The sequence below is a fragment of the Bos taurus genome, chromosome 12 (assembly GCF_002263795.3).
Source record: "Bos taurus isolate L1 Dominette 01449 registration number 42190680 breed Hereford chromosome 12, ARS-UCD2.0, whole genome shotgun sequence".
Classification (NCBI taxonomy): Eukaryota; Metazoa; Chordata; class Mammalia; order Artiodactyla; family Bovidae; genus Bos; species Bos taurus.
Window position 1 is genome coordinate 18,855,137 of NC_037339.1, and position 14,771 is coordinate 18,869,907.

General features: G+C 48.4%; 2 protein-coding genes and 1 long non-coding RNA gene across 4 annotated transcripts in view; 2 read left to right on the forward strand and 1 right to left on the reverse strand.

The window, feature by feature from the left end:
• The first annotated feature begins 2,435 nt into the window (after window positions 1–2,435).
• Window positions 2,436–5,222, forward strand: MLNR (motilin receptor). The gene is made up of 2 exons (XM_002691834.6): window positions 2,436–3,414; window positions 4,211–5,222. Exons 1-2 carry the CDS (start codon window positions 2,526–2,528, stop codon window positions 4,579–4,581), a joined length of 1,260 nt encoding a protein of 419 aa, XP_002691880.4. The 5' UTR covers window positions 2,436–2,525; the 3' UTR covers window positions 4,582–5,222.
• Window positions 5,223–5,236: 14 nt separating this feature from the next.
• On the reverse strand, window positions 5,237–11,978 carry LOC101904090 (uncharacterized). The gene is made up of 3 exons (XR_001501475.3): window positions 11,813–11,978; window positions 9,418–9,589; window positions 5,237–6,599 (listed from the first exon to the last, which is right to left on the reverse strand). It is a non-coding gene; the product is annotated as an uncharacterized lncRNA (long non-coding RNA).
• A 106-nt stretch (window positions 11,979–12,084) lies between these two features.
• CDADC1 (cytidine and dCMP deaminase domain containing 1) overlaps window positions 12,085–14,771 on the forward strand; it is a 30,803-nt gene continuing 28,116 nt past the window's right edge. Inside the window, exons 1-2 of one of the 2 annotated variants that reach the window (XM_010810697.4) lie at window positions 12,085–12,279; window positions 13,336–13,433. In XM_010810697.4, coding sequence (XP_010808999.1) covers window positions 12,198–12,279; window positions 13,336–13,433 — 180 coding nt within the window. In that variant the 5' untranslated portion in view covers window positions 12,085–12,197. The remainder of the gene's footprint in view (window positions 12,280–13,335; window positions 13,434–14,771) is intronic. The other variant, NM_001206518.1, reaches the window with a different exon arrangement.

Sequence of the window (14,771 nt, forward strand, 5' to 3'; positions counted from 1 at the left end):
CATAAAGAAGGCAGAGTGTCAAAGAATTGATGCCTTCAAACGGTAATGTTGGAGAACACTCCTGAGAGTCCTTTGGACAGCAAGGAGATCAAACCAGTCAGTCTTAAGGGAAATCAATCCTGAATACTCATTGGAAGGACTGATGCTGAAGCTGAAGCTCAAGTATTTTGGTCACCTGATGTGAACAGCTGACTCACTGGAAAAGTCCCTGATACTGGGAAAGATTGAGGGCAGAAGGAGAAGAGGGCATTAGAGGATGAGACGGCCGGATGGCATCACCGATGCATTGGAAGAGAACTTGGGCAAACTTTGGGAGATAGTGAGGGACAGGGAGGCCTGGCGTGCTGCAGTCCATTGGGTGTCAAAGAGGCAGACTGGGTGACTGAACAACAACATCCACTCATTCATCTGTCTGGGGATTGGGGGGATGGTGGCTGTGGTGATGGGAGCATGTAGTTCTATTCCAACTGTTTATATTCTTCCCAGGAATTAAAGTACAAGGTCACCACCTGAGCGTGAGGATGGGAAGGAAGTCTTGAGGATCAAGAAGAGAGGAGGATGTACAGAGTGGTCTGGAGGGTGGGAAAAGCAAATGAAATAGGATAAGGATGAGGATGGTGGGAGAAAACTAAGCCCCCAGCTAAAGGTTGTGAATTTCAAGACATGCCACTCTACTCAAGATACTTGGAAGCCTGCACAAAGTAAGCAGAGGGTTCAGCTTCACCAGGGTTACTCTGGCCAAGGAGACCAGAAATAAAAGAACACAGGCATTGAGAGTGTTTTCCTGGAAGCCATTAATATTGCTCTTGGAGTTTAAATTCGTTACAGTTGGTAAGTGTGGACTTGAGGCTCGTGAGGGATAGGGTGGAGGAGAGACTGAATGGAGGTCCCACTGAACTCCTGCAGTTGGAGGACTGCAGAAGTTATCAGAGAAAGTGAACTAGAAAGACAGGGGGTGGAGGTCAGAATCTGGGGTGGCTGAAACTGAGATGAAGGCAAGCCCCCAGGTCCTGGGAATGATAAGGCGTAAGGGATGTGTTCACAGGGGCCACTGCCTGAGGCCAGGTGGAGGACAAGACGACAGATAGAAAGCAGAGGCAGAGGAATTGTGTAGGGGTGTGTATTTTATTAATATCAGGAGCTCTTGAGAAAATGAAGGTTTGGCACCAAAATTCTCAAGAATGAGGATGAATGAGGGGAGGGGCTGGAGAGGGCACAGTGTGAGGAGGTTAGATTTAAAGATAGGCTTAGGACAACGAGGACAGTGATGATGAGGGCGGTGACTGGTACCCCTCCTCTGAAGGGCTGAGCGGAGCAGGGTGAGCCAGGCTAGAGCAAAGCCTGCTTTCAGTTCCAGGAAGAGGAAGGGAACTCGGGAAAAGAAGTTGAGCATTTAAACCACGGTAGGATGGATGGAAAAAATCGCTAGACGGTGTCCATCCACAAAGAACTCAGTTTCAATGACTTGAAAATTAAATGGAAAGCACAGCACCGGACACATCCTGAGCTCTCAGAGTCAGCTACTGTCATCAAGACCACAATGAATGGACTCATGACTGTTTTCAGTCTTTCCCCCAGGATTTTAGTTCTTCCTGTGTGACCGTCGCTCAGTGGGGTCCGACTCTTTGCAACCCCATAGACTGCAGCCCGCCAGGCTCCTCTGTCCATGGAATTCCCCAGGCAAGAATACCGGAGTGGGTTGTCATTCCCTTCTGCAGGGGATCTTTCGGACCCAGGGATGAAACCCAGGGGTCCCGCATTGCAGGCGGATTCTTAACCGTCTAAGCCACCAGGGAAGCCCCTTAAAATGACCAGACATAGTCATGTCCATACATTTCAGTCATAAGAGATCGTTCAAATTACTTGGTCAACTCCATCACCATTTGAAAATTTTCAGATGAGGAGAACTGGCTGTTGCCCCCTCAGGCTGGGGCTGACCTGAGATGACTCGGCTGTCGAGCCACTACCAGAACCCAGGAGGGGCTCTAGATTCTGGTCTAAGCTCCCCTCCCGCTATTAGTCCTGCGGCTCCCTCCCGAGCCGTCAAGACGCAGCCACCAGCCGAGGTCCCTCAGAAGGTCCCTCTCAGAACCCAACCCCCAAAAAGCGCCCGCACTCCGCTGGGTGCAGTAACCTACGTGGTTGGGGGCTCAGAAATCGCTTTCCCCCGTCGGGGCAGGCGTCGTCCGGGGTGGCCGCCTCCCGCGTTCAGTTGGGGAGGGAAGAGCCTGGAACACGACGGGCCAGGGAGAGGGAGCGCCCGCGGGGCCGGGGCGGGCCGGGCGGCGGCCGGGGGCGGGGACTGCGCGCCACCCGCTCTTCAGCCTTCAAAGCGGACCCCGCGGAGTCGCGTTCCGGCGCGCGGTGCAGCGGAGCTCGAGCCGTTCCGGCGGCGGGAGCTCCGCGCGCACTTCGCGCCCCGACCGCCGAAGGAAGCGCTTTCGCAGCGGGGCCAGGCGCTAGGCACCCGGCCCTGCCCCGGGGACACCGCGCGCGTCCGTGCGTCCGCCCCGCGCGCCGCGCCCATGAGCAGCCCCGGGAACCGCAGCCACGCTTCGCGTGGCTCCGGGGAGCCGCCGTGGGCCGCCCTGCTGCCGTGCGACGAGCGCCGCTGCTCGCCCTTCCCCCTGGGGGCGCTGGTGCCCGTGACCGCCGTGTGCCTGGGGCTGTTCGCCGTCGGAGTGAGCGGCAACGTGGTGACTGTGCTGCTGATCGGGCGCTACCGGGACATGCGGACCACCACCAACTTATACCTGGGCAGCATGGCCGTGTCCGACCTGCTCATCCTGCTCGGGCTTCCCTTCGACTTGTACCGCCTGTGGCGCTCGCGGCCCTGGGTGTTTGGGCAGCTTCTCTGCCGCCTCTCACTCTACGTGGGCGAGGGCTGCACCTATGCCACGCTGCTGCACATGACGGCGCTCGCCGTGGAGCGCTACCTGGCCGTCTGCCGCCCGCTCCGGGCGCGCGTCCTGGTCACCCGACGCCGCGTCCGCGCGCTCATCGCTGCGCTCTGGGCCGTGGCGCTGCTCTCCGCCGGGCCCTTCTTCTTTCTGGTGGGCGTCGAGCAGGACGCCGGCCACGATGCGCTCCGGGACCTAAACTGCACTGCGCAGCCCTCCGCCTTGCCGCCGCCCTTCCTGGGGTCCTCTCTGGCTTCCCCGCGATCCCCGCCGTCGGGGCCCGAAGCAGACGCCGCCGCGCTGTTCAGCCGGGAGTGCCGGCCGAGCCCGGCGCAGCTGGGCGCGCTGCGCGTAATGCTGTGGGTCACCACCGCCTACTTCTTCCTGCCCTTCCTATGCCTCAGCGTCCTCTACGGGCTCATCGGGCGCGAGCTGTGGAGGAGCCGCGGGCAGCTGCGAGGCCCGGCCACCTCCGGCCGGGAGAGGGGCCACCGGCAGACGGTCCGAGTCCTGCGTAAGTGGCGCCGCCTCTGCTCCAAACACCCCAACCGCTCGGTGCCCCTTCCCTGGATCTCCCAGCCCTCGGCGCCCCTTGTGGCCACGCTTCCTTTTGTGGTTCGACCCCAGCCTCCACCTGCTTGTCCCTCCAGTCTCCGTAGAAAACCATCTCCCGTCTTCTAGGAGCTCTGTGTCACCCAGGGAGCCCTGTGACGATGGGATAGCCAGGTCTGGTAAATAACTATTATTTTCCAAAGCTTCTGTGAGCAGAGAGCTAGACTGATCCAAGATGAATGATTGCAGGCTCTTAAGCCCACTGCCTGTGTCCTTTAGATGCCACAAATGTGGAATTATTCACAGAACCCTGGAGAAGACGGGATACCTCACGTTAAGATAAAGTTTCTTTACTAAATATCATGTTATTCTGAAGACTAAAGTGAATCGTGCCCGTATCAAAAAAAAAAAAAAAGATCGTGCAGACATTGCATACTTCTTTTCAACGGAAAATAGAGAACATGTTTCTGAAATAGGTTTGTGGAAAGAAACGATTTCTACTTGTTAGTAGAAATCACTCTAGTTTATGTCCGGCCTTGCTAGTGCATGTATGAGGCGAATATTCAGTTGTTGTTGGTTGTTCTCGAATATTCAATTACAAAGCAAACATCGATGCTGTCTGTAACCTGGTAGTTTTTCTGGGGTGGGGATCTGGCTAGGCAAGAGTTTTATTTATTTCGCTGTTAATTACTGCTTTAGTGGGAACTCTTGTTTTCGGATGTTTTAGCTAATTCTGGTGCCTGTGTTTTGTTTTGCAGTGGTGGTGGTTCTGGCGTTTATAGTGTGCTGGTTGCCTTTCCACGTTGGCAGAATCATTTACATAAATACCAAAGATTCCCAGATGATGTACTTCTCTCAGTACTTTAACATCGTTGCTCTGCAACTTTTCTATCTGAGCGCCTCCATCAACCCCATCCTCTACAACCTCATTTCCAAGAAGTATAGAGCAGCGGCCTGGAAACTGCTGCTGGCCAGACGGTCCAGACAGAGAGGTTTCTGCAGAAGCAGGGAGGCTGAAGGGAACCCCGCCGGAGACAGGGCTGGCTGCACGGAGAACAGCGCCAACGTGCAGACGTCAGCAACCAGCACTGCCAAACCCGGCGCCCTGTCCCATGGCTCTGGGACTTAAGGGAAAACAGGTCTGTAGGGAGAAAAGAATCGGGAGGGGGGAACGGACGCTGTTAGGGAGAACTGGAAAGAGTAGCTGACATTTTGCAATATAAGGAAATCAACCCTAAATACTCATTAGAAAGACTGATGTTGAAGCTGACGCTCCAATACTTTGGCCACCTGATGGGAAGAGCCGACTCACTGTTAAAGATCCTGATGCTGGGCAAGATTGGGGAAAGGACGAGACGGGGGCCACAGAGGATGAGATGGTTGGATGGCATCATTGACTCAGTGGACATGAGTTTGAGCAAGCTCCAGGAGATGGTAAAGGACAGGAAGCCTGGCATGCTGCAGTCCATGGGGCTGCAAAGAGTTGGACACAACTTAGCAACTAAACAACAAGAAAGAATGGTTGTTTGTCAGCAACTTAGCATGATTTTTTTTTTTTTTAAGCAAAGGTATGGGATGTATCTGTACCAATCTCTCTGGCTTTCTTTTCATGTACCTCCTTGGGGAAGTTCATTTCATCCTCCTAAAATCCCACATCACAAAATGTGCTCTGGGGAGGTTTTCTAAGTCCTCACTCTCCTATTCTCGGGATATGACACTCATTTTCCAGTTAACAAGTAATCCAGACAGACGCTGCCATAAAAACTGTCACCTGTGAGGTCAGAGGTGTATTTTGTTTTAGATATATGTGTTATGTGTTGTTTTTGTTTTATGTTTAGATAAATGTGATGGTGCATCTACAAGGAATCCAGGATAATGAGGTTTTGATTCAAGAAATTACTTAATGTTTACATATGGCAGCAAAAATGTTTAGAAACAAGTGAAAGGAATTCTGGGTAGAGTCGAGTGATCAGGGGTCTCACCTCTCTCAGGCTCGGAGAAAATCATTTACTGTAGGCACAGTACCCTCTGTTCAGAACCTAGTCACTGAAGCCTGAGGGCAGGGAGCTGCAGCAGGACTTGGCTTCCACAGAGACTGCTGATCACATTGATTAGAGCTTTAATATGCCTTATTGGCCTTGGCTTGGTGGGATAAGTAGTGATGGATTCAAGTCTCAGGTCTGAGTCTGATCTCTTAAGAGCCTTACCCACTCCCACCCTGAGAAGCTACACTTACAGAAAAACATAAGTCAAGGGAAAGATAGGGGGCGACAGAGGATGAGATGGTTGGATGGCTTCACAGACTCAACGGGCAGGAGTTTGAGCAAGCTCCAGGAGACAGTGAAGGACAGAGGAACCTGGTGTGCTGCAGTCCACGGGGTCGCAAAGAGTCGGACTCGACTGGGTGACTGAACAACAACAATGGATGCAGTCAGGGTGAGACTGTACTGGATATTCTGGCCAACAACTGTGTAACGTTTTTTACAGTTTGAAACATAAACCTGTTTTTAGAGGGCTGCTGCTGCCTCTGGGAACTCCAAAGGGCCTCAGCCACTGCCAGGGTCTTGTGAATGGTGGCCCCTGGAGGTAGGCAGGATACAACTATCTCAGCTGTGAGCTACAAATGGTGACTCCATAAACAAGGGTCTGCTCCACATGCTGACCAGGTCCTTTTTCATGCTTTTTCATGTGATTAGCTATATACGTGATGCCTTCAAGTCCTCTTGAAGCGTCCTAATGCCCTGGCCCTGCCCTCATGCAGCAGTGAGGAAGCCTCCTGTCTACATTGTGTTTCATCCAACTAGTGGAGGAGGCATACTGGTCACTTGGGGCAGCAGTCCCTAAACTGTGTTCTGCGGATTTTCAGAGAGCATTTGAAAAAAGGATTCTGTGGTCAGCTATGATAGAAAAACACTGCATGCTGTACCCACCTCCCCAAGAGTCACACATCACAAAAGTTCATGTCGGAGGCTCTGAGTTATTGCTGGGGACACTGCTTGGGGGAGCTCACCGTGCTCTCGGTGCAGCCTTGTGCCTCTGCCCCTCGTTTGTTTGGTGGCACTAAGTGGACATGTGCTGGAGCTGCAACCACACAGTCTTTCTTCTCATGGGAGTTCCTCTCTGGGGCAGTCAGAAGTGGCTTCTTCCCTGTGGAAAATTTACAGTATAATGCTTTTATGTTTTTATTTATAATGTTTTATTTATGGTATAAAGTTTAGGAGCAAAGAGCTCTCCTTTGAGCTTTCTTGTTCAGATTCTAGAAAAGAGGGATCTGCATCACACTTTCCTGTGACAGACGTGTGTTTCCAGGTGTCACAAGGAGCATCATCCTTCCTTAGCACTGGGTCCCTGAGATGGAGTCTCTGAACTCCATCACTCCTGTGGATGGCTGGGCACCTGCTCTCAAACTGCCCACCTCATCCATTGGCGGATTGTGAGATAAGTGCAGTCTGACACGTTTATTGGAATGTGAATAGAATAATCAGTGTATCATGTGTAGTAAGGCCAACTGTTATGTTGTGAAAGTTTTTTTGCAATTATATATCGGTTGGTATCTTTCATGATTCATAAAATGTATTCTCATTGTGGGTCATAGTCAAAAATATTTGAAAAGTTGTTCTAAGGTCTAAAATTGTTCTGTGTTTAGTCATGTCTACAGAGAAGGCACTGACACCCCACTCCAGTACTCTTGCCTGGAAAATCCCATGGATGGAGGAGGGCTGCTGTCCACAGGGTCGCTAAGAGTCAGACATGACTGAGCGACTTCACTTTCACTTTTCACTTTCATGCATTGGAGAGGGAAATGGCAATCCACTCCAGTGTTCTTGCCTGGAGAATCCCAGGGACAGGGGAGCCTGGTGGGCTGCTATCTATGGGGTCGCAGAGTCGGACACGACTGAAGCAACTTAGCAGCAGCAGCAGTCATGTCTAACCTTTTGCAACCCCATGGATTGTAGCCCATCAAATCCTCTGTCCATGGGATTTTCCAGGCAAGAATCCTGGAGTGGGTTGCTATCTCCTTCTTCAAGGGGATCTTCCTGACCCAGAGATCAAACCCATGTCCCCTGCATTGGCAGGTGGATTCTTTACTACTAGCACCACCTGGGAACCCCCAAAGTGTTCTCTAGCACAGCAGAAAGTGTCCTCTTGAGTTGACCACTAGCTGTAAAAGGGAGAGGCATCATGGGAAGACGTGAGGAGTGGCCTCACAGGTCTCAAGTCAAGGGTCACTGGAGAGCGATGGGTGGCTGCGATTTCAGTCCTGGGCCTCCCTCTACCCTGCAGATGGTGTCCTGGATGCCCTGACTGGGAACTCTCGCTGACCCCAGAAAGAGCTCTCTTTGAGCCCCCCAGCTTTTTTCAAGTGAGGCACCAACCTTGGGGAAGGGTTTGTGTTTCATTAATTGACTCCACAAATACTCACTGAGCAAAGTATATGACAAAATACTCTAGAAACATTAGTTCATGTTATGGGGTTGAAATCATCTCGACTTTTGAATGGCCTTTTTGGCCTTGAAATTTATGACTGTATCATCTACAGTCATACATCTGAACCACAGATTCAGCTCACAGGCCAATAAAAGCACTGACATCAGAAAGGCCTGCAGAATTTCAGGTGATTTAAAAGAAAAAAAAGGTGGTTCTGTACAGATTCTGCTTTGGTAGGTCTGAAGTAGGGCCCAAGGTTCTGCATTCCTAATAAGCTCCTAAATGATGCTGATGTTGCTGGTCCAAGGGCCTTAGCTTCCTTGCCTGTAAAATGGAGATGATGAAAATCTGCATCATAGATGTTGTATTAAATGAAGTGATGAGCATTTATATCTTTCTCCCACCCCTCAAGCTGAGTCTGCTTGATCAAGGTACTCAATGTCTCAGTTCCTATCAGTAGGGATAAAAATAAAAATACATACTTCATACGGTTGTTGGAAGGAGTGAATGAATGTGTAAAAGGGACTGGGCTTCCCAATTGGCTCAGTGGTAAAGAACCTGCCTGCCAACGAAGTAGACGTGGGTTCAATCTCTGGATCAGGAAGATCCCCTGGAGAAGGAAATGGCAACCCATTCCCAGTATCCTTGCCTGGGAAATCCATGGACAGAGGAGCCTGGCGGGCTACAGTCCATGGGGTCGCAAAAGAGTTGGACATGACTGAGCGACTGAGCACTGAACACATGCAAAGTGGCTTCAACAGTCTGGAACGTAGAAAACGCTCTGTACTGTAAGATACCATTATTATTACCACTGTCACTGTTATACAGTTGATTCAAGTAGCTATTCCCCCAGCATTAGTTCCCTATTCCCTGCCTTACCTGTCCTCTCCTTCCTACCCCTCCCTCCAGTCCTTGGACTTCTAACATGAATCATCAGAGAACCTCTTCAGCTGCTGATTCAGAAACGCCCAAACCCAGTCCAGACGGTGCTGCACACTTGGGGACCTTCATGAAGCATGGTCGTGGACATCACAGGGGGCGGGCCTGCCGGTCCTTCCCACCTCGTGAGGCACGCCTGCCGGTCCTGTCCACCTCTCGAGGCACAAACGTCCTCAGGGTCCCTGGACAGTCTTACTTTGTAGCACATTGATCTACGTGGCACCAAGTTTACTTTTCTGAGGACACCAGTAGGGACAACATATGGAAAACTTGAGAAGTGATTTCCCTCTGGCAGCTCTGCCCTTCATAACAAAGCAAATGTGCCATGAAGGGCGTCTGGACTTTGTTTTGGCTTCTCTTTGCTTCTTTGAGGTTGAAGTGCTGCCAGGAATTGCCTTCCAAGAACTCTTTAGGAAACCTCAATTTCTGGATTCAGGGTGGTGCTTATGGTTACATCCTTGCCTAAAATGACCACATGAGGGCCGATCCTCTGTACAAGGGCACACTGGCCAGCAAGGGTCCCTGTCAGTCCTGCGGTGACCTTATCTCCAGGCGTGCAGGAGGCATGGTCCTTGGTCATGGTATGCCTTCCACATACCAGAGCAAGACCGAGGGTGAGGTAGGTTTTCTTCTACAAGCCAGGTATTCAGTCTCTGCCAAACTTCACCAGTACCAACAAATCCAGCACAGACACCTCAGCATGTTTTATTGTAAGAGGATTCTATCCAAATACACACACTGCTGGGACCAATGTTCCCAATCAACAGGACCTAGAATAAAAGGAAGAGATCCGGGTTATCTACAAAGAATAAGTAAATGAAACACAAAGCAGGGAAGGATACTCATTAGTGATGTTGAGCACCTATTCTTTACAGGCACCGCACTACCTGGGATCATTGAGTTTTTAAGAAAATTTGTGATAAACATAATAACCCTCCCTCCCTTCCTCCATCCCCTCCATCTGTCTCTCCCTCCTTCTCTCCCCATTCTCTGAATAAGTTGGCCAAAAAGTCATTTGCCAGGACTTCCCTGGCGGCCCAGTGGTTAAGACTCCGCCCTTCCAATGCAGGGGGTGTGGTTTGATCCCTGGTCGGGAAGCTAAGATCCCACTTGCCACAACTAATATTTTGTATGTGTAACTGAAGATCCCACATGCCACAACTAAGACCCGGCACAGCCAAAGAAATATATAAATATTTTACAAATAAGTAAAACTTACATGGAAGATTAAAGGGTCAAGATTAACCAAGATACTCCTGAAGAAAATAAGGTGGCTTTTTTTTGGGGGGGTGGGGGGAGTTAAGGGGCAGAGGTATAATAAACCAATAATATACAATATAGAACCCAGAAACACGTATATATGGAAACTTGATACATGTCAGAGGTGACACTGCAGATCAGTAAGGAGATAATGCTGGGCTAACTGATTATCCAAGTGGAAAAGAAAGTGGATCCCGACCTAACATCATACACTGAACTAAATTCTAGATGAATGATGATATAAACATGAAAGGAAAAACTTATGGTTTTTAGAGGAAATATAAAAGTTACTGTTAAAAAACTGAGATATAATTGACAGAGAAATAAAAGATATCTTTATAAATGTATAAAAATGCTTTTTGAAAAGATACAAAACCCACCTAAGAAAATTATTCATATATTTGGCACATTAAAATAAAGAACTATGCACTGAAAAAATAATTGAGTGAAAAAGCAAGTGACAAATGGGGAGAAGATATTTACCATACACATTCCCACCCAAGAATGAGTATCAAGGATGTATAAAGAATGCTTACAAATGAATACGAAATAACTACCAAATAGAAAAATGGTTAACAGGGATTTCATAGAGAGGACACATGTATGGCCAATGCACCTAAGTAGAAATCAGGGAAAATCATAACCACAGGATATCATTTTATGCCAACCAGATTGGTAAACATTAAAAGTTTGACAATACCCCAAAATTAGTGGGGATACAGAGCTATGTAAATTGGTCCAATCTCTCCGGAAAACTTTTCAGCAGTATCTGGAAAACTTGACAACTCAAGAATAATTCTACTCCTAAGTGTAGTCTCTAAAGAAGTGCATCCATATGAACATAAGAAAATATACACAAAGAAGTTTAAAGCAGCATTGCTTGCAATAGCAAAAAGCTGGAGATAGAGCAAACGTCTCTTGACTCAAATATGGATAAATAAATTGTGGTATATAGCTACAATGAAATACTATACAACAGTGACAATCAATGAACCACCGTCATATCCATCAACACTGAAAATTCTCTTCGGCCTTTTACAAAACAATGTACTTTCATAACGCTGGCTTTTGCTTTCATAGTCTTGGAGCGGGTTTTGTGCCTATTTTTTAAGTATTTCAAATTATGATAACAGCTTAGGTTGGTGACGGAAAATGGGCTGAGTCACTGGGGGGAGGGAGGAGCTTCATTCTGAGTCATGCCTAGGACACATAAAACAATACAACTAAATTGCACTGAGCACAAATCCACAATGTCTGATACCTCTCAGATTTTCCAAGGGCCACTTCCTCCATCAATTTCCTGAGGACAGTTCTACCCTCAATGTCTTCATGTGTTTAAGAAGCAGCAGAATGTTCTTGTGGCGGTCCCTGGTACTAAGTTGCCCCAGACTGGCCAATCTTAGAGGATAACCACCTGGGACCGCCCAGCTCCCACCTCATTCGCCTCTCAAACTCTCTGAGACCCTGACCACTAACTGTATAGGGGCTAGTTTCCATCTTAATGGCTGAGGCAGTTAAGAATCTGCCTGTAATGCAGGAGACCTGGGTTCGATCGCTCGGTCGGGAAGATCTCCTGGAGGAGGAAGTGGCAACCCACTCCAGTATTCCTGCCTGGAGAATCCCGCGGACAGAGCAACCTGGCGGGCTACAGTCCATGGGGTCGCAAAGAGTGGGAGACGACTGAGTGATTAACACTGACTTCCACTTCAATTCTCCTTCACTCTCGGGCCTACCCTCATGTATGCGAAACCCTCATCGCCCTCGCCGAGTGTGCGCAACTTGGGACTTCGAGCCAAGACATCCTCAAGCGACCAAACTTCATTCAGCAAGCCCTAAGAACTCAAACACGAGCGTCAAATGATTCACGGCCCCGTGTCCCTTCTACTCGCCGGGTTGCCGAGGGAGGAATAGCCCCTAAGCCACGGCTGCCGCGCCTCGCCGTGACGTCACACAGGGCGCCCGGAAATGCCAGCCGAACCCGTGCGTCATCTGACCGCGCCGAGATAGCCGTCACCGTCCTGTCTGTTGCTGGGAGGAGGCGAGAGGTGGGGTTGTTGGGGCAAAGATCATGCAGGACTGTGAGAGGTTTCCTGGGCAGCAGAGGCCGCTAGGCTGGGGATGAGAGAAGCGGGGCAGATGCAAAATCTGGAGAGCGCGGGGGCCGGACGGTCAGTCAGCACCCAGACGGGCAGTATGACCGGTGAGTGCCCAGAATCCTGCTCCCGCCGTCAGCCTCTCGCTTGGCTCTGCGCGTCTCCTGCCGTTTCACTCCGGGTTTCCTGCTTGCTCTTCTGCGTTTCTGCTCCTGGGTGTCCCATCCCTGCCCGGGGCGCGTCACCCCCTCCGTCACCGGGATCTCCTGGCCCGGCTGCACTGGCTTCTGAAGTTGAGGTCACTCCTCACTCCCCTTTACTTTTTCCTCTCAGGACCTGGAGCTGGGATTTCTGGGGATCGGCGAGCCTGAAAATTCCCTAAACCGTGTTTTGTTTTGTTTTGTTTTTAAAATTTGATTCCAAAATTAACCGCACGCAGCGCTTTCCTGTATTTCAGCTCCCTTACCTTTTAAGGTCACCGTATTTTTAGTTCTATGTTCTAATCCCTGCCCTTGTTGCAGCGCCTCATCACAGTTCAGAGTAAAGGTTGCTCCACCGTGATCTCTGATGCAAGGATTTTTCATAACTTTATATATATATATATATATATATATATATATATATATATATATAATTCCCATAGCTACGTGCATCACTTGTACTTTTTTTTTTTTCTGCTGGGTTGAAAGAGGGCCCAACTTCGGAAGGTGCTGAGGCTGAAACTTTCTGATAAGAAAGTGCTTTGATTCTTTTGCACACGAATCCTTTTTCTCTGCTGCTACTGCTGCTAAGTTGCTTCAGTCGTGTCCGACTCTGTGCAACCCCATAGACGGTAGCCCACCAGGCTCCCCCGTCCCTGGGATTCTCCTGGCGAGAACACTGGAGTGAGTTGCCATTTCCTTCTCCAATGCAGGAAAGTGAAAAGCGAAAGTGAAGTCGCTCAGTCGTGTCCGACCCTTAGCGACCCCATGGACTGCAGCCTACCAGGCTCCTCCGTCCAGGGGATTTTCCAGGCAAGAGTACTGGAGTGGGGTGCCATTGCCTTTTTCTCTGCCTCTTGCTAAAACAGCGAAGCCCAGGCTGCAGCACCCAGGTGGCAGTGAGCTTAGTTCTTATTTTCATCATCAGTAAAAGTTTTAAGTGTTTGCCCTCTATTTTTGTAGGTGAAATACCAAGGCTTTCTAAAGTCAACCTTTTCACTCTGCTCAGTCTCTGGATGGAACTCTTCCCAGCAGTGAAAACCCAAAGACAGAAATCTCAGGTATAATTTTTTTCATAGATGGTTTTTCAACCTGTAGACAAGCAGTGGTCTGAAATCTGATTTTATTGCTCTAGTTTCCTTCACACTTAAAAACAAACTCACCAAGCCTTCAAATTGCAAAACACTCTCATGGTTTAGTGTGATGCTTGTAGTTCATAGCTGTGATGGTTTCGCTTTCCAGACTAAAAATAGAATATTAACAGTTACCCTCTCAAACTGCCATCTGTGTTTTCTTTGGTCAGCTGGCTGTCAAGGTCTTTGGCCCACGTTTTAATCAGGTTGTCTGTTTTCTTATTGTTGAGTTTTAAGAGTTCTTTGTATATTTTGGAGAGCAGTCTTTTATCAGATGTGTCTATTATAAATATTTTCTCCTAGACTGCGACTTGTCTTCTCATTCTCTTGAGACATTGTCTTTTGCAGAGCGGTTTTTAATTTTAATGAAGTCCAACTTACCATTGATTTCTTTCAGGCATCATGCCTTTGGTGTTGTATTTAAAAAGTCATTGCCACACTCAAAATGATCTAGGTTTTCTCCCATGGTTATTTTCTAGGAGTGTTATAGTTTTGGTCTGTGACTCATTTTAAGTTAGTTTTTGTGAAGAGTGTAAGGTCTATGTGTAGATAGGGAATTTTTATGATAAAATGATAGTTCTCGGAGTGGTTTTCTCCCAATACCTATGTGAAATGTTTTATAAATAAAACATTATTTAAGATGTTGTGCATTTTTATTTCCTATTTTTCAACCACTTACTATTATTGGCTTTGAGAAAGTTCTTCATTTTCTTCATGGATTTTGAAGTCCTTTATTCTTCCTAGTTGTTAATAGCTTAGTATTATTTTATAAAAATAGAAGATTGCCAAGCTGTTGGTTTTTTTGGTTTTGGGGTTTTTTTGCTGATGAAATTTGTCTTAAAAAGACAGAAGCAAATGTTTAAGATTTAAGCCTTTTAAAGTGCGTTTAAAAGCTGGACTTTACTTTGCCGTGTTATTCAGCTGTGAGAAGGAAGGACGTCCTCCTATTTGCAGCACAGTAAATGGACCTTGAGCACATTATACAAAATGAGGAAGTCAGACAGAAAGACAAGTCCTGTACGGCCAGGCTCGGCCAGGCTCGGAGACAGTAGAATGGTGGCTACTGGGGGCTGAGGGGACAGGAGAGATGTTGTTTAAGGGTACGGGCTTATGAGTAGTAAATACGCCCTGGAGATCTAGTGCACAGTCGCAGGGAATGCAGAAAACAATACTATTTTATAATCATCAAACATTCTAAGAGACTAGGACTTAATTATTCCAAGTACTAGAAAGAAGTGAATAGTTGTGTAACATGATTGAGGTGCT